Source organism: Cherax quadricarinatus, chromosome 89 (assembly GCF_038502225.1).
Source record: "Cherax quadricarinatus isolate ZL_2023a chromosome 89, ASM3850222v1, whole genome shotgun sequence".
Classification (NCBI taxonomy): Eukaryota; Metazoa; Arthropoda; class Malacostraca; order Decapoda; family Parastacidae; genus Cherax; species Cherax quadricarinatus.
The window spans coordinates 7444634-7472499 of NC_091380.1; the positions used below are offsets into that span (position 1 = coordinate 7444634).

The 27866-nt window shown below is 40.7% G+C and overlaps 1 protein-coding gene across 3 annotated transcripts in view; it reads right to left on the minus strand.

Moving 5' to 3' along the window:
• Nucleotides 1–27866, minus strand: part of LOC128697215 (SLAIN motif-containing protein-like) — a 145058-nt gene that overhangs the window by 99755 nt on the left and 17437 nt on the right. For 2 of the 3 annotated variants that reach the window (XM_053788775.2, XM_053788774.2), the window contains exons 2-4: nt 22359–22477; nt 14836–14922; nt 123–221 (exon numbers count right to left, since the gene is read on the minus strand). In XM_053788775.2, coding sequence (XP_053644750.1) covers nt 123–221; nt 14836–14922; nt 22359–22477 — 305 coding nt within the window. The remainder of the gene's footprint in view (nt 1–122; nt 222–14835; nt 14923–22358; nt 22478–27866) is intronic. The other variant, XM_053788776.2, reaches the window with a different exon arrangement.

Below are 27866 nucleotides of genomic sequence, written 5' to 3' on the forward strand. Positions count from 1 at the left end.
ATTTCAGTCTCTAAAGACAGCTTTCCATTAGTACACATAAGATTTCTTGTCACTAGTCCTCTGAGCCAACAGAAGGCAAGGCAACATTTAAAGACTTAACAAAGGCAGACAGCTATACAAACCTCTCCTCAGTAAAGAGTTGCGGTTTTCGTCATTTACGGCCTCACCAAACTGAGACCTTTTCTTCTTGGGTCTCACAAAAGTTCTGGTGTCTATGTCACCTGAAAGTATATGCCGTGTCAAAGCAAATCACTCCAAAATCAAGCAGCGTCACCTCAGAGGCCGTAATACATGAGCTACTATAGTTAAATGGGCAAATTTTGAATGTCGGTTACAATCCAAATTGAAATGTAAAGTTGGCATACTTCTGGCAAGAAGCTACTGAATAACAGTTAATGCATTCCTAATTTTGAAAATCTATGGATAAAAAAAAAAAAGAATTAAAAGCTTATTGGAATCCTATACCAAAGACTTAGTAGAGCTAACTTGAGAGAACACATTCATAACCTTGAAATTAGTTTAAGTCTTCATGGCCAGTCTAGGCAAGAATATATCCTGCAGCAGCTGTAGATTTGTTCATCACTTGTATTAAATATAAAGAATAAACCAATTCTCTTCCAGAATTATATAAACCAAACATTTTTCCAGCAAAGCCTATCACTCACAACCTCCTCCATTATTTTTTTTTTTTTATTAACACACTGGCCAATTCCCACCAAGGCTGGTTGGCCCGAAAAAGAAAAACTTTCACCATCATTCACTCCATCACTGTCTTGCCAGAAGGATGCTTTACACTACAGTTTTTAAACTGCAATATTAACACCCCTCCTTCAGAGTGCAGGCACTGTACTTCCCATCTCCAGGACTCAAGTCCGGCCTGCCGGTTTCCCTGAACCCCTTCATAAATGTTACTTTGCTCACACTCCAACAGCACGTCAAGTATTAAAAATCATTTGTCTCCATTCACTCCTCTATTAGTCCAGATTAAACCTCATAATTTTTGCTCGTACACACTAATCAACAGTTTAGAGAGGAATCGTTAGGCAACAGTCTAAAATATGCTTTCTAAATTGTGGAGTTAAGTGTGACTTGTACTTTTCTGCTGATTTCTCAAGCAGAGTACTAAATACTCACATCACCTAATAGCATAGGTAAGGCCATCTACCGGAACTTTCCCTGAAGTAGGGGGCAGGGAGGGGGGAGGGGGAGGGAGGAGGGGGAGGGGGAGGGGGGAGGGGGGGGAGGGGGGGATGGGGAGGGAGGAGGGGGAGGGGGGGAAGGGGTCAAGAGAGCAAGAGTCATGCCCAGACTCCACAAGCTCCCAGTCAGTTGTTTTTTTTTCTGAGGATGCTAATGGCCATGGGATTCTCTCACGAATACATTTTGTATTAACCTAAACCCCTATATCCTTACAAAATCTTACCTTAATCATGTACTACACTATAACTTCACATTACATTTACACATTATTCACCACACTGGCTCTGTCTTACCAAAGTAAAGCGACCCACAGAGGAAACACATTCACCATCATTCAATCAATCACTGCCTTACCAGAAGTGTGCTAACATACTAATGAGGTACTCTCAAATATAACATTCAGTATACAGCAAAACCTTAAGGGACATGTCAGTTTCCCTGTCTTCTAATATGTTATTTTTCCCCTATAGTCTACCTTGTCCATAATTACTACAAGTCAGCCATCATTAATCCGGCCTCACTGGGGCCCGTAGTGTGCCGGATTAGTGAGTTTGCCGGATTATGGAGTGGTTTGGTGTTTTGCAGGGTTCTGCATGACATTGTAATGTACATATAGTGGAGAAGTGTGTCATAATAGTATGAATGTTATAACTGTAAAGAATAATTTTATAATTCATATTGTGCTTTTGGGGGTACTGTAAAGTAGGTTAAACTATAATTATATAGAAATCCTGCTAGGGATTTATTTTCCAACTATCTTTGGGTACGCTGGGTAAGCGTGGCTTGGGGCAGTCACGTGGAGGCAGCATGGTGTGGAGGCTGGCGTCGGAGATGCTGTGTGTTTAAGCTAAGTTTGTAGTTGTGTACTCCTTTTGTTTAGCCAATTCAAACCATAGGTTCTTCTATGGCTTACCTGTATGCCCACCTAGGCTCTGACATGGTCAGGGTGCTGTGAGATGAGTGAGGAAATAAGAAATGAGGTTGGGAGTGGAGTAGAGATGGCCTGGCACTGACTAGGCCTAGTGGTTATGGTGGCTGGACCTCCAGCCAGCTGTTTCTTGTGTACCCTCATTTGGGCATTTAAGATTAAGGTGTTTCTAGAGTGTGTATATAGTGTTATGTTGAATAAATAGATATATTTTCCTAACTGGGATTATTGCCTAACCCTCTGTTAACCAACCCATTGAAGTAACACATACTGGTTTAGCGCTTTCTGTTTTGACTGGGATAGCCCCGGGTGGCCTGTTTATGCTTGAGATGTGTGTAACTTTTACCTTTGCCCTTAGACAAGGTTCAAGCCCAGCTATCCCACATTTCTGCGTAACAAAGGGGGTCAGAGGAAGCATTCACTATAACACTCACACTAAAATAATAATTTACCTTTGTGTGCAATATTGCTGGTTTTTAGGGTGTTATTATAAACTAATACTCTGTGAATAATTTACCTTTCTGTGCCATATTGTTGATTTTTAGGGTGTTATTAATACCTGATAGTTTGTGTATAATTTACCCTTGCAGGTACAAACTTGCTGATTTTTAGGGGGTTATGTTTACCTAAATTTCTGGGAATAATTTTCCTTTGCAGGTGCAGTAGCTCCATTTTTTTCTGCCAGGATTTTCTTGTGTGCAATCCTGTTTAATTTTGGGGAGTCACATGACAATCACTCCTTGTGAATATACCATTTCAGTGTATGTACTTTGCTATGTGCTTTATTATTTTATATAAGTAAGTTCTGTGGCTAATAGCAAGATTTGGTGCTATTATTTCTCAAAATGGCTGACACTAGTGAAAGTTCTGGGGATGTCATGTATTTGGAAGGTGATATTGAATCAAATTCCCATGTTAGGGACCTGGATAAGGAAGTAGAAATTTTACGAATGAAATTAGCCCTAGTTGCGGAAGAAAAGGAACGGTTAAGGATTGAGCGTACAAAGATCCAGGAACATAGAGCCTTAGAGGAGCTTAGGGCTCAAGAAAGAGCTAAAGAGAGGCAGCTTGCTTCTCACCCAGACACAGGCACGAGGGTAGATGTTTTTCATTTGGATAAAGCCATAAAATTTGTGCCCAAATTCCTAGAGAAAGACCCAGACCAGCTTTTTCTGTTATTTGAAAGTACGGCCAAATCCCAAGTTTGGTCGGAAAAGGAATGGGCGACATTAGCAAGAACCCAATTAGTTGGTAAAGGGTTACAGGCCATTAGTTCCTTAGAAGGACTGGCCTTTTCTGATTATCATAAGCTAATTATTATTATTATTATAATCAAAAAGAAGCGCTAAGCCACAAGGGCTATACAGCGCTGTATCATAAGCTAAAAGAGGTAGTTTTACTGGCTTATCAAATGTTGCCGGAAAGGTACCGGCAGAAGTTTAGAGGACTAAAGTTTCAGTCAGGGCAGTCTTTGGTGGAATATGGCAAGGAGAAGATGTCACTTCTAAATAGGTGGTGTCGCTCAAAGGGGGTGGTAGGCAATTATGAAAGTGTAATTACCTTAATTTTGTTAGAGGATCTTTTGAGAAATGTTCCTCCTGACCTTAAGGCATATCTTGAGGAGAAGGATCTTGATGATTTTAATAATGCTTTAGAGCTGGGTGACAGATTTTTAGCTAACCAAAAATTTGGTAGTAATTACCACCCCCCACATACTAATAATGATAAGTTTTCTCCACCCACCAATAGGAATAAGAAATTTCAGAAGTGTAAGCCACCCATTTATCAGCCTAATAACCACCAGAGTTTTCATAAGCCTAATTTTCCAGTACCTACCCGAGAAGGTTTTAAGTCAGTTGTCACAGGTCCAGGACTACCAGGGACAGGTAGAAAGAGTCCAGTTCCCCAAGATCATGAGCCCCAGCCTATGTCAAGTGTGCAGGGGGCTTTTAAACCTTATCACTGTACATATTGCAATAAACAGGGCCACCTGCAGCCATATTGTCGAAAAATGCTTAGGGACCAGGCTGCGGCAGATGCTTCTCCAGTAAATACACCGGTTACACATGATGTTGCTTGCATTGCAGTCTTGTCCCAGGGTATCCAAAGAAGACCAGCTGTCTTAGACCCTCGGATGAAGGTATATTCAAGTAAGTCTACTGTGGCCTTACACCAAAATGAAGGTAGGGTCACGGGTGTTATGTCTTTGAGGGACACTTGTAGCACATACACCTTGCTTCGCAGGGGTGTATTGCCAGTGTCGGATGACACCTACACCGGATTGGACATTTTTCTTAAAGGGATAACTGGAGTCCCTGTCAGGACTCCAGTGCACAGGTTATGGGTAGAGTCTGCGTACCAGTCTGGGTACCTACCTGAAGGTATTGCAGAAGATGTACCTTTTGCAGGAGTTGACCTTCTACTAGGCAACAACGTTGTGGGACTCCTCAAAAGTGAGGAATGTTTGGTTTTACAGGACCCTGCTTTACAAGGTGGTAATGACCTAATTGGAGCAACAGTGCCTGAAAACTTTTCAGTGTGCTCTAAGACTAAACAGGGGAGCAAGGCAGGAGCTGTGCCTCCCTGTGACCCTTCTGCACACTGTGGTGATGGTTTGGGCCTGGGGAGCCTGTTCATTGAGTCTGACCTGCAGGAGGCTCGGAGCAGTGCTGAACCGGCTCAACCAGAACTCGGTTGGAGAAGTGGTCTTGGTGCTGATGTGGGAAAGAATCCCCTGACTCTGCAGCAGCTGAGTGAGGCCCAGGAAGGTTGTGACCTGAATGCTATTCATTTATCAGCTGTTGCGGAGGATGTGGTTCCCAAATTTACCAAGTGTTTATTTTGCAGAGTTGATCAAATGAGCAAGACTCTTTTCAAGAGGACCTGTGCTTACGTGGCCGCGGCAGAACTATTAAAGTGTCTTTGTCAGTATTTTTTACAGATTCTGAAGGAACGGCATTTCAGTGTTAAGACGGGAGAGCTAAATAATCGGTGTTTATTAATAAATTCCTTTTCTAACAGGTTACCAGAGTCTATACCCTTTCTTAATAATTTTGTGTGTGTGGTTTTGAGATTTCTGGTGAAACATTTTTGTCTCTTAGGCTTTGCACAAATCACCCAGAACTCATATTTTATGAAATGTCATGTAGTTTTGAGAGGCCTACTTGAGGTTAAATTTACCAATGTATATCATCCTAGGAGTCAAAGAAAAGCACCATGGTTTTCCCAGTCTCTCAGGGCAATGCATGTTTGTTTTACCCAGTACCAGAAGGACTGGGAGGAGGGAATTCCCCTCCTTTTCATTACCATGTGGGGAAGCACTCTGGAATCATTAAGTCATGTGCTATGTGAGGATGGTGATGTTTCCCCCGCGGTGTTTTTTCTCAGTTTCAGAAAATGCTTGGCTAAGATGAGGTCGATGGCACTAGTGCACCAGTCTGCCAGTCTGCCCAGGATGACGTGGGACCATGAAGTGGTGCTATATATTCTGGAAGCTGGAGAGATGGGATTGGCATTGGAGCCGGGTCCTGGGAAGGCTATGATGGAACTGTGTGGTGGCTTCAAAATGATGGGGGATAAGGTCCCTGAGAAAGATAATGCAAGCAGGAAAATTTTAAGAGACTGTGGAAGATTTGGATCTTCTGAAAGACGGGTTGTTAGTGTTGGCTCAGCCATGGTGCACCTTAGTGAAAGAGTTTTGGGATGCTGAAAAATGGGGCCATGTTAACCCCCATGAGGTAGAGGTTTTGAAATTTGTGCAACGTCAGCAGGCCTGGCATGATGTAAGCTGGGGTGAAATAGGTTCCTTGAAGGAAGTGAAGTGTTTATTTCTAGAGACTGTGTTTGTATTCAGCGAGAGTCGGTGGACATTGTCTTTTACTGGTCTCACACTAGGTGATACCTTGAAAACGTGCACTGACTGCCGCCAGGTACATTTAAGAAATAAGGTTTTGTCTCCTCTTTATGAACTACATGCAAAGTGTGTGAATGAACTGTGGGGGATCATCTGATTCCCATGACCATGTGTGCCAAGGACACACCCATATTTATAACTTCAATATCTCTGTACATGAACCTTTTGTATGCCATTAACCCTCAAGATCTTTTATGTATAATCCTGAGTTACCCACCCCGGGTTTTGCAAAATGATACAGGGGTTGGGGAAGTCTTGTTGCAGGGTAGAGCAGGGCAAGTAATGCCACTTGGCTGCTTCTCGGCAAAAAGTAACAGGCACCAAAAATGTTATACTACCATAGAAAAGGAGGCTCTTGCTTTAGTGTTGGCAGTGCAACATTTTGAGGTGTATATATCATCATCAGTTCACCCTATAACTGTGTATAGTGACCATAATCCTTTACATTTCCTTCACTTAATGAGGAACCACAATCAGAGACTTACGAGGTGGGCCTTGTTTCTCCAACCTCTTAATCTTGTGATTCATTATGTGAAGGGAGCGGAGAATGTAGTTGCTGATGCCTTGTCTTGTGTTTAAAGTGCACGATGTAGTGTATAGATCACTTATCTATTCTTATTTTGCAGTGATTTGCAGTAGATGAGTAGATGGAACCCTGGACCACCCAAAGGAGAAGGGCAGGTTGAGCTGGAGCTGGAGGTATCAGGATTCTTTATCAGGATTTTCTGTTTTGACTGGGATAGCCCCGGGTGGCCTGTTTATGCTTGAGATGTGTGTAACTTTTACCTTTGCCCTTAGACAAGGTTCAAGCCCCCAGCTATCCCACATTTCTGTGTAACATTTGGTTAGAATACACTTAATTAACCTATCAACAGAGACTCTTTCTGCTACATCTTCCTCATTATCATCATTGCTTTCTCCTCCACTGGCTTGCTGCCGTGTTACAACCATCTGCACAATTTCCGAGTCAATATATTGATGAAATTTCGGTCAGTATAATGATGAAATTTGAAACAATGCTAGCTGAAATTAGTGCCGGATTACTGATGTAACCGGATAACTAATTGCCGGATTAGCGATGGCCGACCTGTATTGCAGTTGCTTTGTCTGCTTTTGTATGGTGAAGTATAGGATCTTTCCTTAAATCATGGTATAACATAACAAATCTTTGATGACAATTGTGTTGCAGAGGTCGGAGCTTCGCCCAGACCTCTGCAACACAATTAGGGAAAGATCCTGGACTTTCCTTTACGAAAGCAGACAAAGCAAACGCGATAGTAATTATGGACAAGGTAGACTATAGTGGAAAAATAAACATGTTATTAGGAGACAGGGAAACTCACGTGCCTCTTAAATACTTAAATTTACACCTTATAATGAGACTGAAGTCATCTTCAAACTCCTTATTCAATATAAACCTGTCAAAGACAAAACTGCCCATTGTACTATAATACTACGAGTGAAAAAATGGAAGTTCTGAAGTATAAGCATAAATCCCGACTTCCATTTCTACAAGTCATATATAGGCACTAGGATGTCAGCAAGCCAACTCTTGGTTAGTAAAAAATCACAAGCAACATTTCGTTGAGCATTTCAACAGAAGCAATTACAGTGGACCCCCGCTTAACGATCACCTCCAAATGCGACCAATTATGTAAGTGTATTTATGTAAGTGCGTTTGTACGTGTATGTTTGGGGGTCTGAAATGGACTAATCTACTTCACAATATTCCTTATGGGAACAAATTCGGTCAGTACTGGCACCTGAACATACTACTGGAATGAAAAAAGTTCGTTAACCGGGGGTCCACTGTACTAATATACTGTATCAACAATCAAAATATCTATAAAAAGACAATTTAACCAGCAGCACATTAATTAGTTTCAATACTGATGGACACTTAGTGCAGAGCAAGCCTTTATTATAGACAATATTTTTCTCTGGAAAGAGATTTATCATGTTTTTATCTGGGAAGAGCTTTATCAAGTCATATTTTTCTCTGGAAAGAGATTTATCATGTTTTTATCTGCGAAGAGCTTTATCAAGTCATATTTTTCTCTGGAAAGAGCTTTATCAAATTATTGAGAGAAAACAAAGCTCTACCCAGAGCAAGATACCATCTATAATAAAGATTTGTCCTGTGCTCATTTCAATGCTCATCACTCGTTTAGCTGGGAAATTCAACAAGCTACAGTTACACTTCACATATCTGCTGTAGAATTGGTGCTCATCTGGTACTTTAGGAACACCAATCACCTACGTCCTACACAGGTACGGTGAAATGTCTGCTGAGGAAGGGACAAGCTTGTGTGGGTGAACACTTCTCACATAGGTACACACAAAGCCCCATTTCAAAAGTATATATCTTTTTAATAAATCATAAAGCTCAGGATATTCAAGTGTATAGCGAGAAATTTCTATAATAGCCGGTGTGCTTCTAAAAACAATTCTTCGCAGAAGTCAAATGAAAAGGCAGATTTAAAAATTTTGCGCCTTTTAGATCTATATATCCTGCAAAAGGTACAGTATTATTATAATCATGGGGAAGCGCTAAACACGTAGGGGTCATACAGTGCATGAGGAATGGAAGGCAATGAGGTTTGATCCAAGGAAGGGGACCTGTAGACTACCTGTATTTGATTTTTGAGAGTAACTGCCCCAGCAGCCTGGTCCCAGATCAGGCCTCCTAGTTGCTGGCTTCACCAGGTTGTTCATGCCAGCCACATTCAGATAATAGTATTCACCACAACCTGGCTGATCAGGAACTGAAAGGAGGAACTTATCAAGTTCCCTCTTGAAGATGCTTCCTTATGTATGAAGAGAGGGGTGATGAGTCTTGGTCCCCTTACATATGAAAAGTGTTTCATAGTGTGCTTGTTATTGCTTCCATTTCTCAGTGGAAGTATTTTACACTCTGCCAAGCTTTTAGCTTTCAAATAGATTAAATAATAAAAGTCACAACACCGTGACTTGAACAATACACAAATAACCCGCACACAGAAGAATGAAACTTATGGCGACATTTTGGTCTCACTTCGACCATTAACTAGTCACAATGAAATGTTGTCATAAGTTTTATTCTATGAGCAGGTTATCTGCGAATTTCAGAAACTGATTTCAATGGGTAGATTTGAGATCATTCCCGCCAGAATTTCCCAGGTGTAGATCTGAATGCACAGTATTTCTTACCTATATTCCAGTGGACCCTCGCCTAATGAACGCATCGCATAACGTTAAATTCGCCTAACAATACATTTTAACGCTAACATTTTGCCTCGGCTAACGCTAAAAACTCGCCTAACGATATTCGTTCTCGGGTACCAATTAATATTGTTAGGTGAGGGTAGGAGAATAGTTTGAGGGACTGTAAGCTTTCTAAGTAACTCAAGTACCTGACTGAATCTGTATGAGAAGTCAAGGCTTTCAGTACATTCTCTATCTTTGAAATTATACCTGCCTTAAGAGGGTCATTAGTATACCTGGAGAGGGTTTCAGGGGTCAACGCCCCTGCAGCCCGGTCTGTGACCAGGCCAGAGACAACAAATGACTATTATCAGCATTGATGTGGCATCTCTTTGTTTTGAATGTTCTAGTTATCCAGCATATATTCCATGCAGCTGAAATAACACAGCTGTGATCCCAGAATGTGAGATCCTTTAACCCTTAAACGGTCCAAACGTATATATACATTCATGCGCGTAGTGCCCCAAACGTATATATACGCTTTCTTTGTCATTCATTCAACATTGGCACAATAAGCCTGAGTCACCTAGACATGAGAGAATGGGTGTGCGCACTCACTGTGCGCCATATTAAAATAATTGGGCATGCCTGGGTACCATATGCTCTTCTTTCCTTTTAAAAGAAAAGATTTTTTTCCCTCAAAAAATTTGGGGCACTACGCGAGTGAACGTATATATACGTTTGGACCGTTTAAGGGTTAATATAATCACTCCCAAAGATAGGACCTCTTCCTTAGATCAAGAGCCCTTCACTGGTATCAAGGCACCTTCCTCAAGGGGCCGAGTGACAGTATATAAAGCCTCAAACACCTCTAACTCGTACAGTACTTTGCATTTTCCTAACCACTATCTCTTTAAAAAATGGAACAATGACTATTAGAATAACAGGGTAGCACTAAATCTAATGGGGTTTTACAGTACCTTGGAAATTGGAGGTAATCACATCTGAGACATGGAAGGGAAGGACAGCTCCAATTCCTTGAATCTAGAACCCTTCCTCAGCCTCGAGCTATACCCACTTTAGCATCTTTTAGTGTATATAATCTAAATCTAGACTCATCAAAATGAGGACAGTGCGTGCAACCTCCATGGCAGTTTCTCAAGCAGTTGGCCACAGTACCTGGAATTTACCTGGAGAGAGTTCCGGGGGTCAACGCCCCCGCAGCCCCGTCTGTGACCAGGCCTCCTGGTAGATCAGTGCCTGATCAACCAGGCTATTACTGCTGACCCATGAGGTTCATGAGATGATGACAACTTTGTTTCAGTTACAATTCTGTCTGGGTTACTAACCTGAATGGCTAGCAATCCAGGATAACACAAACCCCCACAAGCCATCTGGAACTGTTGGTCTTATCTCCACTGGGGGGCCTATAATACTTTGCCCCAGGATGCAACCCACAGTAACTGACTAACACTGAGGTACCTACTTACTGCTAGGCTACACCACAAACTGGAGACCACCTGGTCCCTGGACCCATTATGTACCTCTGTAATTCTTTGATTAACACCCACAGGATGGGTATGGGGTGTATAATAAATATGTTAAACTATGGGGTGTATAATAAATATGTTAAACTATGGGGTGTATAATAAATATGTTAAACTATGGGGTGTATAATAAATATGTTAAACTAACTTAAATACCAGGTAAACTAGCAAAGAAACACTGCTCTACCAAGTCATTCCTGGACAAGTGGACCAGCAAACACACTCACCTCTTTGATTTTGCTGGAAGCTGTAACTGATATAGGGGTTGATTTTTTTGCCTAAAAAGAATATCTTAAACTTTGTCTTCATTATAGGCCTTAAGTTATGATCATAGACAGTAAAAGAAATATGTTTAACCTTACTATTTTCAAGTGGTTAATTGTTTTTTTTTTTTATTAACACATCGGCCATTTCCCACCAAGGTAGGGTGGCTTGAAAAAGAAAAACTTTCATCATCATTCACTCCATCACTCCTTCAGTGCCGGCACTGCATTTCCCATCTCCAGGAATCAAGTCCAGCCTGCCGGTTTACCTGAATCCCTTCATAAATGTTACCTTGCTTACTCTCCAACAGCACGTCAAGTCCTAAAACCCATTTGTCTCCATTTGCTCCTAACACACCCATGTATGCTTGCTGGAAGTCCAAGCCCCTCACACACAAAACCTCCTTTACCCCCTCCTTCCAACCTTTCCTAGGCCGACCCCTACCAAAGGGTAGCAAATTACTTTTTAAATATTACAGCAACTGCTAAGGAAATGTCATTAAGAAAATATATTCTCATCATTGCACTATTAATATCAATTGAGAAAGCAGCACTCTGTACATACGTCAGTAGTGTACAGTGCGTATACATATGTATTCCAGTAACAATTAGTCATGTGATCATGCTCAAGTCTAAGACGCTACCTGCACGAGTACCCTCGGTCTAACACTGGCTGCGGTGCTAGCAGAACTACAGTGGCAGGCAGAGACCCATCTCCGATAAACCCATAACAAGCCACGTATATTTCATCACTGCTACCCAATATCACTCATCCAAACCCATCTCAACAAATGGTAGTAGCGTTGGGATGCACGAATGGTCTTATTTTTTTGACACTGATCATCTCCCAGCAAGGAAGGGTGACCCAAATTAGGCAAAATGTTTACCATCACTCGTTCAATAGCTTTTTTGCCAAAAGTGTCCTGACACCTCAGTTTAAATGACTTTGAAGCTACATCTCTCTCCACCCTTATGAGGGAATGTTAACTCTTTCAAGGTCCGTGCCGTAGATCTACGGCTTTACACTGAGGGTCCAAACCGTAGATCTACGCCATGAGCTCAGCTCACTCTGATAAGCTGTGAGCAGTAAATTTGGGCCTAGATATGAGAGAATACATCTATGTGGTATGTGTGCACCACATAAAACAAATCCTGCAACGCAGAGTGCATAATGAGAGAAAGAAAACTGAGACCGTAATTTTCGATTAAAACAGCGACTTTGCAGTGTTTTTTCTTATGTTTTTTACAGTTGTATTTGCGATTTCTTGGTCTCATTTGATAGAATGGAAGATATATTACAGAAATAGAGATGATTTTGATTGGTTTAAGTACTGAAAATGGCTTGAAACTGAGCTCAAAGTAGCAGAAATTTAAAATTTTTGCCGATGTTCAAGAGTAAACAGATGACCTCACATGTCTAATACACGCCAGCTGGTGGGTCTAAAATATGTTCACAAATGTGCTGAAATTATATATACAATTATTACAATATTGGATGACAGTAAATCTTCTATTTTTTGGTTTGAATAAAAATCAAAATGGAATTCATATGTAAAGCCTGAAAACATAACTAATGAACAGAGGAAATGTTAGTTTAGTGCCAGAAATGCCTACATTGTTTATTCTGGATCCTATTTTGAAATTGGAATATTTTGAACTTTGCACTAAATTGGCCAAATTACCAATTTCCAATCACTTTATTTTGTAGTTGAAATAGTTTAGTTGGCAATTTCTTGTGCTCAATCGAGAGAATAGAAGTAATCCTAATGAAATAGCTAAGAATTTGATCGACTGGAATAAGGTAATTGGCCTAAAATGGGAGTCAAAGGCGGCAAAATAGCTGATGCGTAAGTATCACTGACACATCAAAATTCATGAGAGCATAATTTCGTCAGTTTTCCATCAAATTTCGTACTTTTTGTTTCACTACCTTCAGAAAAAGATTCTCTACCATTTCATAAGGAAAAATAACAAAATTATTTTTTGAAAATTCTTGGACACTGGTGCACATTTTGAAATTTGGCCTCTGGACCCTGAAAGGGTTAAGAATTTGCCTCACTGCTTAATAATTTACAGGATTTGCATACCACTCCCAAAAGCAATTGTTTAAGACTAGGGAGCTGAACACTTCTCCAGGCTGAGGGACTGACCACCTCAAAAACTATTCCTCCAAGGTTAAAAGACTGATTACACCACCTTTACTTCGTTACTATGCCTGCTGCCTCTGAATTAGACTGAAGAAGCCTACTGTGTACGCAAAATATTTCAATCAACACTAACAATACCCAAGTGTTACACGTGTCTGTAGTAATAATAATGAAAAAAAAACTTGGACTCCGTGTCATAGCTGGAGAATGACTTATCAGCTTGAAATTTTCACCAGTGGTGTGGTGGCTTGAGTACTAAACTCATGCTGCTATTGGCTAGTAAACTGCCCATTTGCAATATGAAGTCCCTCAAATCAGAGCAAGGCACTGAGGCGAGAAGAATTTTGTTTAATACAAACTTAGTCATTACTCACAAAATAAAACCGTTTTGAAAAAATCACGTAACGGGTGGGATTTGAAACACAGAAGGCAAGTCCTAAACTCACCTGCTTTGAGGCCCACCCATTCCTTGATTTGCTTGCAATCGTGTCATTGCAATTTCATGAGTCGCTATGTGTAATGCTTTCAACTGTCATTAGAGTAATGCTGGAGCAACAATTTGAACTAACAGCAACTGGTACAATATCTGATTTTTAACCCGTAAACTGTCCAAACACAGATCTACGTTTACATGCATAGCTCTCCAACCTTTATTTTCTCCATTTGAAAGCAAGTAAAAAAAGTAGTTCTACGTTCAGAGCGCTATGCGAGTGACCGTAGATCTACGTTTGGACTAAAAGTTTAAGGGTTAACTGTGATCTTTGAAAAGCACCTCAACATTAAATATTTATGGTAAATACTGTCATAAGCTGACAGCAGGAAATAATGACACTGGTAGCAGGGGTTAGAGTTTTTAAATAAAAAGATTCCCCTACTACCCATGTATTTCCAGTGAACGTTATGTTTTAACACGCAATAACAACAATGTTATCACTGCAAAATGGAGTTGCACTGTATTAATTACACGTACAGTGGAACCTTAGTATACAACCAGCTCCCTACTTGAACAAAGCTCAGCACTCGACCAAACAAATACAACCTGCCAGAACTTCGCTGTAAACTATTTTGTGTATTTTCGCATTTTTTTTTTTGTATTATTTGTATAAATAAGTCACCATGAGGCCTACGACGATTAGTGATAACAGCCAACCAAACAGAAAATTGGTTGGGAAAAACTTGTTAAATACTCAAATGGAGTGGCACATGAACAGCCTTCTGGAATGAATTAAAGCCACATATTAAAGAGCATATGCCATTTTATGGAAAGACGTCCCACAGTAAATGAGTTTTGGCTATGTGAAAATACCAAGGTCATGTGCCTCCCTCAAAATACACTCTTCAAACTTCCAATCTATGGGGGAAAAAGTTACAGAATACCTAATAAAAACATTTCTGAAAAAAAAATCAACCCCTACACAAATTTTTAGCAGAACCTCTTTTAAATGCATGTTATTTGTGATCTGTTCCAACTACAGTATTGCGATTTTTTATTCTCCGATTTTTTTTTTGATAGTCCACTTATCCTAAAATGACCCTGTACCCAAATACTCACAAACTATCAAGTTTCTACCATATACAGCATGCCAGTGCAAAATACAAGGCACACACATTTTGGCCTCAAACAAGCCAGCAGGTAAAAGCACACAGTGCTTACCTCTGGAAGATGGTGGAGACTCGGGAGATAGGATGCCAGATGATGAGCAGGGGCTGAAGGAATGACGGGGAGAATGATGTGGAGACACTGAAAAGGAAGGCAGGAATGATAAGAGGTCAGCCCCAATAACAACTACAGTGAGTACTTGATTTACAAATGCTTTGAGAATCTTCTGTACTGTGTATTATATCATTATTATACACAATTCAGGAGGTCCCCAATATGCTCATAAGTTGAAGACTTCCTGTATTATGAGTATTATACACAATTCAGGTCCCCAATATGTTTGTAAGTCGAGGACTTAATATATATGCAATATCACAAAATGGATCACAGGCTGTCATTTCAGTAAAAAAAAAAAAAAAAAAAAAGGCCATCTCCCACCAAGGTAAGGTGACCCGAAAAAGAATAATACACTTCACAAAAAAAAAAAATTAAGCTCAGTTTGGCATAACTACAGTAAACCGACAATTAACACTGGTTCCTTTACCAAGTTTTCTCCATTACACTATTGCAAAATTGCGGCATATTTTAAACTAACACTTCGTAAAATTCAGCTAACATGATTCAACTTCTGGGCAGCGTGGGGAAAAAATTGGAGCACCACTCTAGGCAGCGAGGGATTTTTCTTCCCCCCTCTCTCTGTGTAATCAGCTCTCGGGCAGCCAGTCTGTGGGTCAGTCCACTGCCTTCGCAGGGAAGGCCTAGCTTCCTTCCCTGCCACTACGGTCCCGGTGTTCAATACATACACACCCCGTATAATAACTAGATCTGTGTTTGTGAAATTTACGATAATAATTCATTCCAGAAGGCTGTTCGGGTGCTGTTACCGAACGAATTAGTCCGTTTCAGACCCCCAAAAATACACTTAAAGAAGCACTTACAAAAATACACTTACATAATTGTTCGTGTTGGGAGCTGATCGTAAGTCGGGGGTCCACTGTACATAACGACAATGAACAATTACATTATCATATTTATTTTTGTCCTAGGTAATAGGTTAGTAGACAGCAATCGCCCAGGGAGATACTACCGTCCTGCCAAGTGAGTGTAAAACAAAAGCGTTTGTTTTACATGATGGTAGGATTGCTGGTATCTTTTTTCTGTCTCATAAACATGCAAGATTTCAGGTATGTCTTGCTACTTCTACTTACACTTAGGTCACACTACACATGCATGTACAAGCATATATATACACATTCCTCTAGGTTTTCATCCATTTTCTTACTAGTTCTTGTTTTTGTTTATTTCCCTAAGCCTTGTGTGTTGTAAGAGCCAACTAAAATGCCGGGAGCAAGGAGATAGTAACCCCTTCTCCTGTATATATTACTAAATTTAAAAGGAGAAACTTTTGTTTTTCCTTTTGGGCCACCCCGCCTCGATGGGATACGACCAGCGCGTTGAACGATTTTCTTTTGTAAGATTTGAAGACCTTAAAAAAAAAAGTTTGGCTTTTTTGGGAATCCCAGGAACGTAACCCTATTTTTCCCATGAGTTCAATTTGTCTAACATGGATTCATCTAACACTGCATTTTCAGGAATGTAACTACTGTGGTAACTGACGGTCTCCTGTATAACTGAAGGTGGAGGCCACCTCATGAACAGTCCACTTTTTTCTATTCAATAGACTTGACTAACTCTTTTCTATCTGTTTTGTCCCTCTACCATTGTTATCCAAACTCCAATTCTTTATATATATATATATTCTCTACATAGATTCTTTTTCTCCTACTTAATATTTTTCTTTCTTAGGCTAACGCCTAAAAAATGCCAGTGTGACTATCCCTAAGGTTTACATTTAGTTATTTTACCCAAACTTCATGGGAAAGTGGAGAAGAATCTTTCCTCTATAAGCCATGTGTGTCGTAAGAAGAGACTAAAATGCCGGGAGCAAGAGGCTTGTAACCCCTTCCGTGTAAATTACTAAATGTAAAAATGAAAAATTTTGCTTCTTTTTTTTGGGTCACACTGCCTTGGTGGGAGACAGCCAATGTGTCAAAAAAAAAAAAAATTACCCAAAATGCTCTGCAAAACCAAGGGGTTTTCAATGTACATTAGTTATACCTCTGGGCACAACTAAGACAAAGCAGGAGAGCAGTTGCTCCTCCTGAGCATATTTGGGGCCTGTCTGACCCTCGTTTTTCAACTAATATAGCCTTCCTGATTTCATCTGAACTTTGAAACAATTAACCCGTAAACGGTCCAAGCAGATCTACGTTCACATGTGTACTGCTACAAAAGTAGATCTAAGTTTTTTTTACATATTTTCAAATATAACAAAAAACAAAAAGTACATCAAAGTTTTTTTTTACACATTTTCAAATGTAGAAAAGCAAAAAGATGATCTACTTTTTTTACATACTTTCAAATGTTGAAAAAACGTATATATACGTTTGGACCGTTTACGGGTTAAAAATAAATGTCTGGAGTTTTTGATCAATTGTACAGTACAAAAAAGACTGGAATGTCACCAGCTGAACCTCCTGGCCCAATGTACTGATATCCTTTTTAAGGAAATTGTATGCTTCCTAACTGTAATTAAGTTTTAAGTAAATATTTGCATGGCTAAAAATTACTGACTGATTGCCTTGTACAATAACAGACAATTTTGCTTTGTTTCTGAGCTACAATTTATGGAAAATTTTCATTTCGACACTATCAAACATTAGAAGACTTTTAAAATCAACAACACAGAAATTTTCAGGAATGCAACTCATTCTGGTTTCTCAAGTCAGTCCCTGATCAGCCAGGTTGTGGTGCTTATGATGGACTTCATGCAGCTAGCACTAACAGCCTGGGTGATAAGACCATCAACCAGGAACGTAGTCTGGGACTGGGCTGTGACGGCATCAACCCTCTGAACACACACCAGGTAGACTTCTGGTAAGTAGGTACTTCATCAGGTACTTGTTGCTACAGAAGCATTTAACCAAGTTATACAGCCATTGCTCGCTCAGTACTCGGTACTCTGTGTTTACTCACAGGCTCCATAGAATCCGCAGCACCACAATATCGTAACATATTACTCTTAGGTAGGTAATAGGTTGGTAGACAGCAACCACCCAGGGAAGTACTACCGTCCTGCCAGATGACTGTGAAACAGAAACCTGTAACTGTTTTGCATGATGGTAGGATTGCTGGAGTCTTTTTCTGTCTCATAAACACGCTAGATAACAGGGATATCTTGCTACTCCAACTTACACTTTGGTCACACTTCACAGACATGCACATACATATATATATACATACATCTAGGTTTTTCTCCTTTTTCTACATAGCTCTTGTTCTTCTTTATTTCTTCTATTGTCCATGGGGAAGTGGAAAAGAATCTTTCCTCCATAAGCCATGCGTGTCGTATGAGGCGACTAAAATGCCGGGAGCAATGGGCTAGTAACCCCTTCTCCTGTAGACATTTACTAAAAAAGAGAAGAAGAAAAACTTTATAAAACTGGGATGCTTAAATGTGCGTGGATGTAGTGCGGATGACAAGAAACAGATGATTGCTGATGTTATGAATGAAAAGAAGTTGGATGTCCTGGCCCTAAGCAAAACAAAGCTGAAGGGGGTAGGGGAGTTTTGGTGGGGGGAAATAAATGGGATTAAATCTGGAGTATCTGAGAGAGTTAGAGCAAAGGAAGGGGTAGCAGTAATGTTGAATGATCAGTTATGGAAGGAGAAAAGAGAATATGAATGTGCAAATGCAAGAATTATGTGGATTAAAGTAAAGGTTGGATGCGAGAAGTGGGTCATAATAAGCGTGTATGCACCTGGAGAAGAGAGGAATGCAGAGGAGAGAGAGAGATTTTGGGAGATGTTAAGTGAATGTATAGGAGCCTTTGAACCAAGTGAGAGAGTAATTGTGGTAGGGGACCTGAATGCTAAAGTAGGAGAAACTTTTAGAGAGGGTGTGGTAGGTAAGTTTGGGGTGCCAGGTGTAAATGATAATGGGAGCCCTTTGATTGAACTTTGTATAGAAAGGGGTTTAGTTATAGGTAATACATATTTTAAGAAAAAGAGGATAAATAAGTATACAAGATATGATATAGGGTGAAATGACAGTAGTTTGTTGGATTATGTATTGGTAGATAAAAGACTGTTGAGTAGACTTCAGGATGTACATGTTTATAGAGGGGCCACAGATATATCAGATCACTTTCTAGCTGTAGCTACACTGAGAGTAAAAGGTAGATGGGATACAAGGAGAATAGAAGCATCAGGGAAGAGAGAGGTGAAGGTTTATAAACTAAAAGAGGCAGCAGTTAGGGAAAGATATAAACAGCTATTGGAGGATAGATGGGCTAATGAGAGCATAGGCAATGGGGTCGAAGAGGTATGGGGTAGGTTTAAAAATGTAGTGTTAGTGTGTTCAGCAGAAGTTTGTGGCTACAGGAAAGTGGGTGCGGGAGGGAAGAGGAGCGATTGGTGGAATGATGATGTAAAGAGAGTAGTAAGGGAGAAAAAGTTAGCATATGAGAAGTTTTTACAAAGTAGAAGTGATGCAAGGAGGGAAGAGTATATGGAGAAAAAGAGAGAGGTTAAGAGAGTGGTGAAGCAATGTAAAAAGAGAGCAAATGAGAGAGTGGGTGAGATGTTATCAACAAATTTTGTTGAAAATAAGAAAAAGTTTTGGAGTGAGATTAACAAGTTAAGGAAGCCTAGAGAACAAATGGATTTGTCAGTTAAAGGACCTGCCTCGCATGGGCCAGTAGGCCTTCTGCAGTGTTCTTCCATTCTTATGTTAAATAGGAGAGGAGAGTTATTAAATGGAGAGTTAGAGGTATTGGGAAGATGGAGGGAATATTTTGAGGAATTGTTAAATGTTGATGAAGATAGGGAAGCTGTGATTTCGTGTATAGGGCAAGGAGGAATAACATCTTGTAGGAGTGAGGAAGAGCCAGTTGTGAGTGTGGGGGAAGTTCGTGAGGCAGTAGGTAAAATGAAAGGGGGTAAGGCAGCCGGGATTGATGGGATAAAGATAGAAATGTTAAAAGCAGGTGGGGATATAGTTTTGGAGTGGTTGGTGCAATTATTTAATAAATGTATGGAAGAGGGTAAGGTACCTAGGGAATGGCAGAGAGCATGCATAATCCCTTTGTATAAAGGCAAAGGGGACAAAAGAGAGTGCAAAAATTATAGGGGGATAAGTCTGTTGAGTATACCTGGTAAAGTGTATGGTAGAGTTATTATTGAAAGAATTAAAAGTAAGACTGAGAATAGGATAGCAGATGAACAAGGAGGCTTTAGGAAAGGTAGGGGGTGTGTGGACCAGGTGTTTACAGTGAAACATATAAGTGAACAGTATTTAGATAAGGCTAAAGAGGTCTTTGTGGCATTTATGGATTTGGAAAAGGCGTATGACAGGGTGGATAGGGGGGCAATGTGGCAGATGTTGCAGGTGTATGGTGTAGGAGGTAGGTTACTGAAAGCAGTGAAGAGTTTTTACGAGGATAGTGAAGCTCAAGTTAGAGTACATAGGAAAGAGGGAAATTATTTCCCAGTAAAAGTAGGCCTTAGACAGGGATGTGTGATGTCACCGTGGTTGTTTAATATATTTATAGATGGGGTTGTAAGAGAAGTAAATGCGAGGGTCTTGACAAGAGGCGTGGAGTTAAAAGATAAGGAATCACACAAAGTGGGAGTTGTCACAGTTGCTCTTTGCTGATGACACTGTGCTCTTGGGAGATTCTGAAGAGAAGTTGCAGAGATTGGTGGATGAATTTGGTAGGGTGTGCAAAAGAAGAAAATTAAAAGTGAATACAGGAAAGAGTAAGGTTATGAGGATAACAAAAATATTAGGTGATGAAAGATTGGATATCAGATTGGAGGGAGAGAGTATGGAGGAGGTGAATGTATTCAGATATTTGGGAGTGGACGTGTCAGCGGATGGGTCTATGAAGGATGAGGTGAATCATAGAATTGATGAGGGGAAAAGGGTGAGTGGTGCACTTAGGAGTCTGTGGAGACAAAGAACTTTGTCCTTAGAGGCAAAGAGGGGAATGTATGAGAGTATAGTTTTACCAACACACTTATATGGGTGTGAAGCATGGGTGATGAATGTTGCAGTGAGGAGAAGGCTGGAGGCAGTGGAGATGTCATGTCTGAGGGCAATGTGTGGTGTGAATAAAATGCAGAGAATTCGTAGTTTGGAAGTTAGGAGGAGGTGCGGGATTACCAAAACTGTTGTCCAGAGGGCTGAGGAAGGGTTGTTGAGGTGGTTCGGACATGTAGAGAGAAAGGAGCGAAACAGAATGACTTCAAGAGTGTATCAGTCTGTAGTGGAAGGAAGGCGGGGTAGGGGTCGGCCTAGGAAAGGTTGGAGGGAGGGGGTAAAGGAGGTTTTGTGTGCGAGGGGCTTGGACTTCCAGCAGGCGTGCGTGAGCATGTTTGATAGGAGTGAATGGAGACGAATGGTTTTTAATACTTGACGTGCTGTTGGAGTGTGAGCAAAGTAACATTTATGAAGGGGTTCAGGGAAACCGGCAGGCCGGACTTGAGTCCTGGAGATGGGAAGTACAGTGCCTGCACTCTGAAGGAGGGGTGTTAATGTTGCAGTTTAAAAACTGTAGTGTAAAGCATCCTTCTGGCAAGACAGTGATGGAGTGAATGATGGTGAAAGTTTTTCTTTTTCGGGCCACCCTGCCTTGGTGGGAATCGGCCAGTGTGATAATAAAAATATAATTACTCTTAGAAAGCACAGAAAATCCTAGATTTAATGGACTTTGGAAGTATGGAACAAAATCTGCTGGGTTAATTGATCTGCAATCTATAGACAAACTGCATTCATCAAGGAAGTGACTTTTTGTTATAATCACCGCAAAATAATCTCATTTGTCCGTGCCACAATTTCAATGATTAGTCAACCACTACTCATTATTAGTTCAGTCAACGATTTACTGTACATTATCACTCACCATCATTAACCCTTAAACTGTCCAAACGTAGATCTACATTTACACACGTAGCGTTCCGACCTTGATTTTCCCCATTTGAAAGCATATAAAAAAAACGTAGATCTACGTTCGGAGCACTACGCAAGCGAAAACAGGTCTATGTTTGGACAGTTTAGGGGTTAAACTAACATTAAAACTGAACACTAGTAATACTCAATGTGCACAAGTTAGCAAACTATGAGTAAAACCTTAAAACATTGAATAGTTGAGTTAGGGAGGTATTGGCTAAAATATTAAATAATAATTATCGTACCTATAAAGAAGAGCTAAACCCATAGAGGTTATACAGCACCTAGGGAATAGGAGGCAATCAAGTCTGATCCAAGTGGAAGATAGATCCAAATCCCTGGATCAAGAGCCCTTCACCAGTATCAAGGCACCCCACTGAAAGATTTGGTTACATTAAGGACAAAATACAGATCATTAAATTTCACTGTAGTTACTATACATTCTACTTTCATTACTCCCCCGATTCTTACACTCTTGTAGCTAATGTATTGGATTTTTTTTTTTTTTTTTTTGCTTTTCCATAAATTCTGGAACCTCCAGATACTACAAAATTAATACACTTACTTGCAATTTGATCTAACTTGTTAATTAAAGATTTCCTGGAGTGTAATAATGCTGGATCGTCTAAATCTTTCCGTAACCATTCCGAATTATGAGGCTTCGCTTTGGGCGAGTCGAACAACCTGAAAGTACACAGCAAAAGTAAGACCATCATTTACCCAAGTATCTAATACAGTGGACCCCCGGTTTACGATATTATTTCATTCCAGAAGTATGTTCAGGTGCCAGTACTGAACGAATTTGTTCCCATAAGGTATACTGTGAATTAGATTAGTCAATTTCAGACCCCCAAACATACACGTACAAACGCACTTACATAAATACACTTACATAATGGGTCGCATTGGGAGCTGATCGTAAAGTGGGGGTCCATTGTATTCGCAACATTAGTTATGGTAACTACAAGCTGCTCCAGGTCTCGGCGATCAGACATCACAAATCACACAATAAATTCACTTCATATTCTATTCTTACTCTGTCAGCCACCACAACCACACAAGATATTTCTTGCTTTTTGTTGTGGACGAGTTCCAGGCTCTTCGTATCTACTTAATTTGTATTTCGAAGACTCCATGAAAATTTCATTACAAGAAGGCTATACGTATCATTATACACAATAGGATACATTTTAAAATTACCCTTTGCTAGTAGAGAATCTATGCCATATTTGCCTAGAAAATTCTTTTCAATTATATACACAGGATAGTGGTACAGGTCGGCCACCGCTAATCCGGCATCATTGGGACCTGTAGTGTTCCAGATTAGCAAGTGTGCCGGATTACAGAGTGGTTAGGTTAGAATACACTTAATTAACCTATCAACAGAGACTCTTTCTGCTACATCTTAATCATTTTCATCGCTGCTTTCTCCTCCACTGGCTTGCTGCTGCTGTGGATTTACAACCATCTGCACAATTTCTGAGTCAGTATAATGGTAAAATTTTAGTCAGTATAATAATGAAATTTGAAATCATGCTAGCTGAAATTAGTGCCGGATTACTGATGGAACCGGATAACTGATTGCCGGATTACTGATGGAACCGGATAACTGATTGCCGGATTAGCGTTGGCATGATGAATGACCTGTAATGTCTTGCCAAAAAAATAAATAGCTTCTTGCTCAGTATACTACATTATACAGTAGAGGGTATGTGATGCAAAATCTTATGGAAAATGAGAAATCATGGCTATATTCCAATGAGAAACGTATAGCATAATAGAGTGACAAATAAAGAATGAAATTAAATGAAAACAAAAGGCCATATATAGGAAACCAGGGAAAGTGAAAAGAAACCTAATCAAAATTGTAGATTACCTGGAGTTTACCTGGAGAGAGTTCCGGGGGTCAACGCCCCCGCGGCCCGGTCTGTGACCAGGCCTCCTGGTGGATCAGAGCCTGATCAACCAGGCTGTTGCTGCTGGCTGCACGCAAACCAACGTACGAACCACAGCCCGGCTGATCAGGAACTGACTTTAGGTGCTTGTCCAGTGCCAGCTTGAAGACTGCCAGGGGTCTGTTGGTAATCCCCCTTATGTGTGCTGGGAGGCAGTTGAACAGTCTCGGACCCCTGACACTTATTGTATGGTCTCTTAACGTGCTAGTGACACCCCTGCTTTTCATTGGGGGGATGTTGCATCGTCTGCCAAGTCTTTTGCTTTCGTAGTGAGGAATTTGTACTCCGGAAGTGGGAAGGACTGTGTAGTCACTTGGAAAAATGGGTATCGATGTTGTGGTTCAAAGGGTCACATGAACTGACATGTGTGAGTGTCTGTGGTTCAATCCCTGGCATGAGTGGAAACACTGGACCTGTTTTTTTTACACCTACTGTCTTTCTTCACCTAGCAGTAAATTAGGTACCTGGGTGTTAGTTACTGCTGTGGGTGGCATCCTTGGGGACAAGATTAACATAAGCTGCCATAAATTCTCTGCATAACCTGGGACTTTCTACATAGTATGTCAATGTCAGCTTGTATTACATATACAGCGGAACCTCAAATATCGAACTTTCTTCGGTCCAGAAGGCTGTTCGAGTGCCTTTACCGAATGAATTTATTCCCATCAGGAATAATGTAAATTAGATTAGTCCATTTCAGACCCTCAAAAATACACTTATAAAAGCACTTACAAAAATACACTTACATAATTGGTTGTGTTGGGAGCAGTTCAATTTTTGAGGTTCCACTGTACTTGTAGAAATAACAATTATTAAGTATAGTGGGGAAAAAGCATTGGTCGCCGTTGCCCAGTGGTGAGAGTAGCCGCTCTCATTGCTGAGGTCCAGGTAATAAACCCTGGAGATTAACATAGTGGGGAAAATATTGTACATTCTAAAAGTGATATACAATACAGTGGACCTCCGCTTAACGATCACCTCCCAATACGACCAATTATGTAAGTGTATTTATGGAAGTGCGTTTGTATGTGTATGTTTGGGGGTCTGAAATGGACTAATCTACTTCACAATATTCCTTATGGGAACAAATTCGGTCAGTACTGGCACCTGAACATACTTCTGGAATGAAATAATAGCGTAAGCCGGGGGTCCACTGTATTAATATTTTATGCTGCTTGTGAATCTCTCTAGCCTAAGTATACAATAGAACCCTTGTATCCTCTGATTCGGTATCCGTGGTTTCAGTTATCCTCTGCTTACTGTGGCCCAAAAATACCTCTTAATTTTGCATAATAATGGCCCTAAAGAACAAAAGTAGAGAAGTTGGCAGTTCTTCAAAGCCTAAGAGAACCCGTGAAGTGCCTCCCATCAGTGAAAAAGTTATAATTCTCCACTTGTGTGTAATTTATCAATTAAACTTTATAATAGGTATGTATAGAACTTACATACAGGGTTTGCTACTATCTACAGTTTTGGTATCCACAGTAGGTCCTCGGAACACATCCCCACAGATACGGGGGTCCTACTGTATATATGCAAAGTGTTTGGACAACCATAGTTGTAGGAATTAGCCGAGATGTTCAGGGTATGATACTATATCAACGAACTTAATGAAGGCTCAAACTTTCTTGTACCCGTGACAAGATGATCTTTGAACAAAGGAATTCCAAAACATGAAATCTCATTAACAATGCTTATTTTTCTATACAATAATGTAGATGGAACACCATGAGCATAGTCCTTCTCCTATAGCTACAACTAATTACAAATTCATAATCTATTCTAGTATATATATATGAGCATGTTAGATAGGAGTGAGTAGAAGCAAGTGGTTTTTATGTCAACATGCTGTTGGAGTGTTAGCATGGTAACATTTATGAAGGGATTCAGGGAAACTGGTTAACCAGACTTGAGTCCTGGAGGTGGAGAGTACAATGTCTGCACTCTGAAGGAGGGGTGGGAATATTCGCAGTTTGAACTGAGCGATGGTGGTAGTGTTTCTTCTTTCTGGGTCACCCTACATCGGTGAGAAACAATGTTAAAAAAAAATATACATGTGTATGTATACATATATACATACACACTCTTAAACAAAGAGACTGCAGATAAGATAAGGGTAGCCGATTAAAAAATTATCATTCGATTACATTTTTAGTCTTCTATATTGTTAACTTCTCTGTTAAAACCTAAGTATGAAATACTTAACAATTAATAACTTAAATTTCTTTCATTTTTTCATTCATAAAAATTTAATTTGGAATAATCAAATATATACTGCTCAGAGTATATTACCAATCAGTAATCTATATCTATTTCAAGTTATGATTATTTATTCCATAGCAACTTAGCTGTTACTTAACTTGGATTAACAAGTTTTAAATAACTTAGAAGTAGTGTGCTACTTATAAGAACCCAGTGTGTTATAACCATCCTGGGAGGTACTACCATTATGTTACACAGGTGTGAAATGAAAGGCTGTTGAATATTTTGTACTCTGGCAAGATTGCTGACCTTTTATTTTGATCTCATGAATAAACCATACCACGGACTCTCTGACCGCGGGTTCAAATCCCGTCCGTGGTATGGTTTGTTTGTAATCGTGTCATTACGATTTCGTGAGTCATGTAATCTCATGAATACGCAAGAGCAAGAAGTGGAACAGAATTCTTCCTCTGTAAGCCATGCGTGTCGTAAGAGGCAACTAACATGCATTACTAAAGTTGAAAAGAGAAACTTTTTTCTTTTTGGGCCACCCTGTTTTGGTGGGATACGGCCAGTTTGTTGAAAAAATTAGAAGAATATGCAAGATGGCTGGTTAGTCTTACGAACTTCTACTTACATTCCTACACCTGACCCCTACCCCTCCAAGTCTCTCTCTTGCACACCTGCAATCCAACCCCCACACACACACTGCCCACATACATACCACCCACACACCATCCACATACATACCACTCACCCTTATACCTGTTCAACTCTTCCACCCAGACAACTTGCACCAAAACCACCCACATGTTCCTGGAACCCACTCCCACACTCCTCCAAGCCACTCTTGCACACCTGCAATCCAACCCACACACACACACACTGCCCACATACATAACACCCACACACTGTCCACATATATACCACTCACCCTTATACCTGTTCAACTCTTCCACCCAGACAACTTGCACTAAAACCACCCACATGTTCCTGGAACCCACTCCCACACTCCTCCAAGCCACTCTTTCACACCTGCAATCCAACCCACACACCGCCCACATACATACCACTCACCCTCATACCTGTTCAACTCTTCCACCCAGACAACTTGCACTAAAACCACCCACATGTTCCTGGAACCCACTCCCACACTCCTCCAAGCCACTCTTTCACACCTGCAATCCAACCCACACACCGCCCACATACATACCACTCACCCTCATACCTGTTCAACTCTTCCACCCAGACAACTTGCACTAAAACCACCCACATGTTCCTGGAACCCACTCCCACACTCCTCCAAGCCACTCTTTCACACCTGCAATCCAACCCACACACCGCCCACATACATACCACTCACCCTCATACCTGTTCAACTCTTCCACCCAGACAACTCACACCAAAACCACCCACATGTTCCTGGAACCCACTCCCACACTCCTCCAAGAAAGTCTTGCACACCTGCAATCCAACCCACACACACACACACACTGCCCACATACATACCACCCACACACTGTCCACATATATACCACTCACCCTCATACCTGTTCAACTCTTCCACCCAGACAACTTGCACTAAAACCACCCACATGTTCCTGGAACCCACTCCCACACTCCTCCAAGCCACTCTTTCACACCTGCAATCCAACCCACACACCGCCCACATACATACCACTCACCCTCATACCTGCTCAACTCTTCCACCCAGACAACTTGCACTAAAACCACCCACATGTTCCTGGAACCCACTCCCACACTCCTCCAAGCCACTCTTTCACACCTGCAATCCAACCCACACACCGCCCACATACATACCACTCACCCTCGTACCTGTTCAACTTTTCCACTCAGACAGCTCACCCCCCACACTACCTCCATCCCAACAGCTTACACCCACACACCTCCAGCTC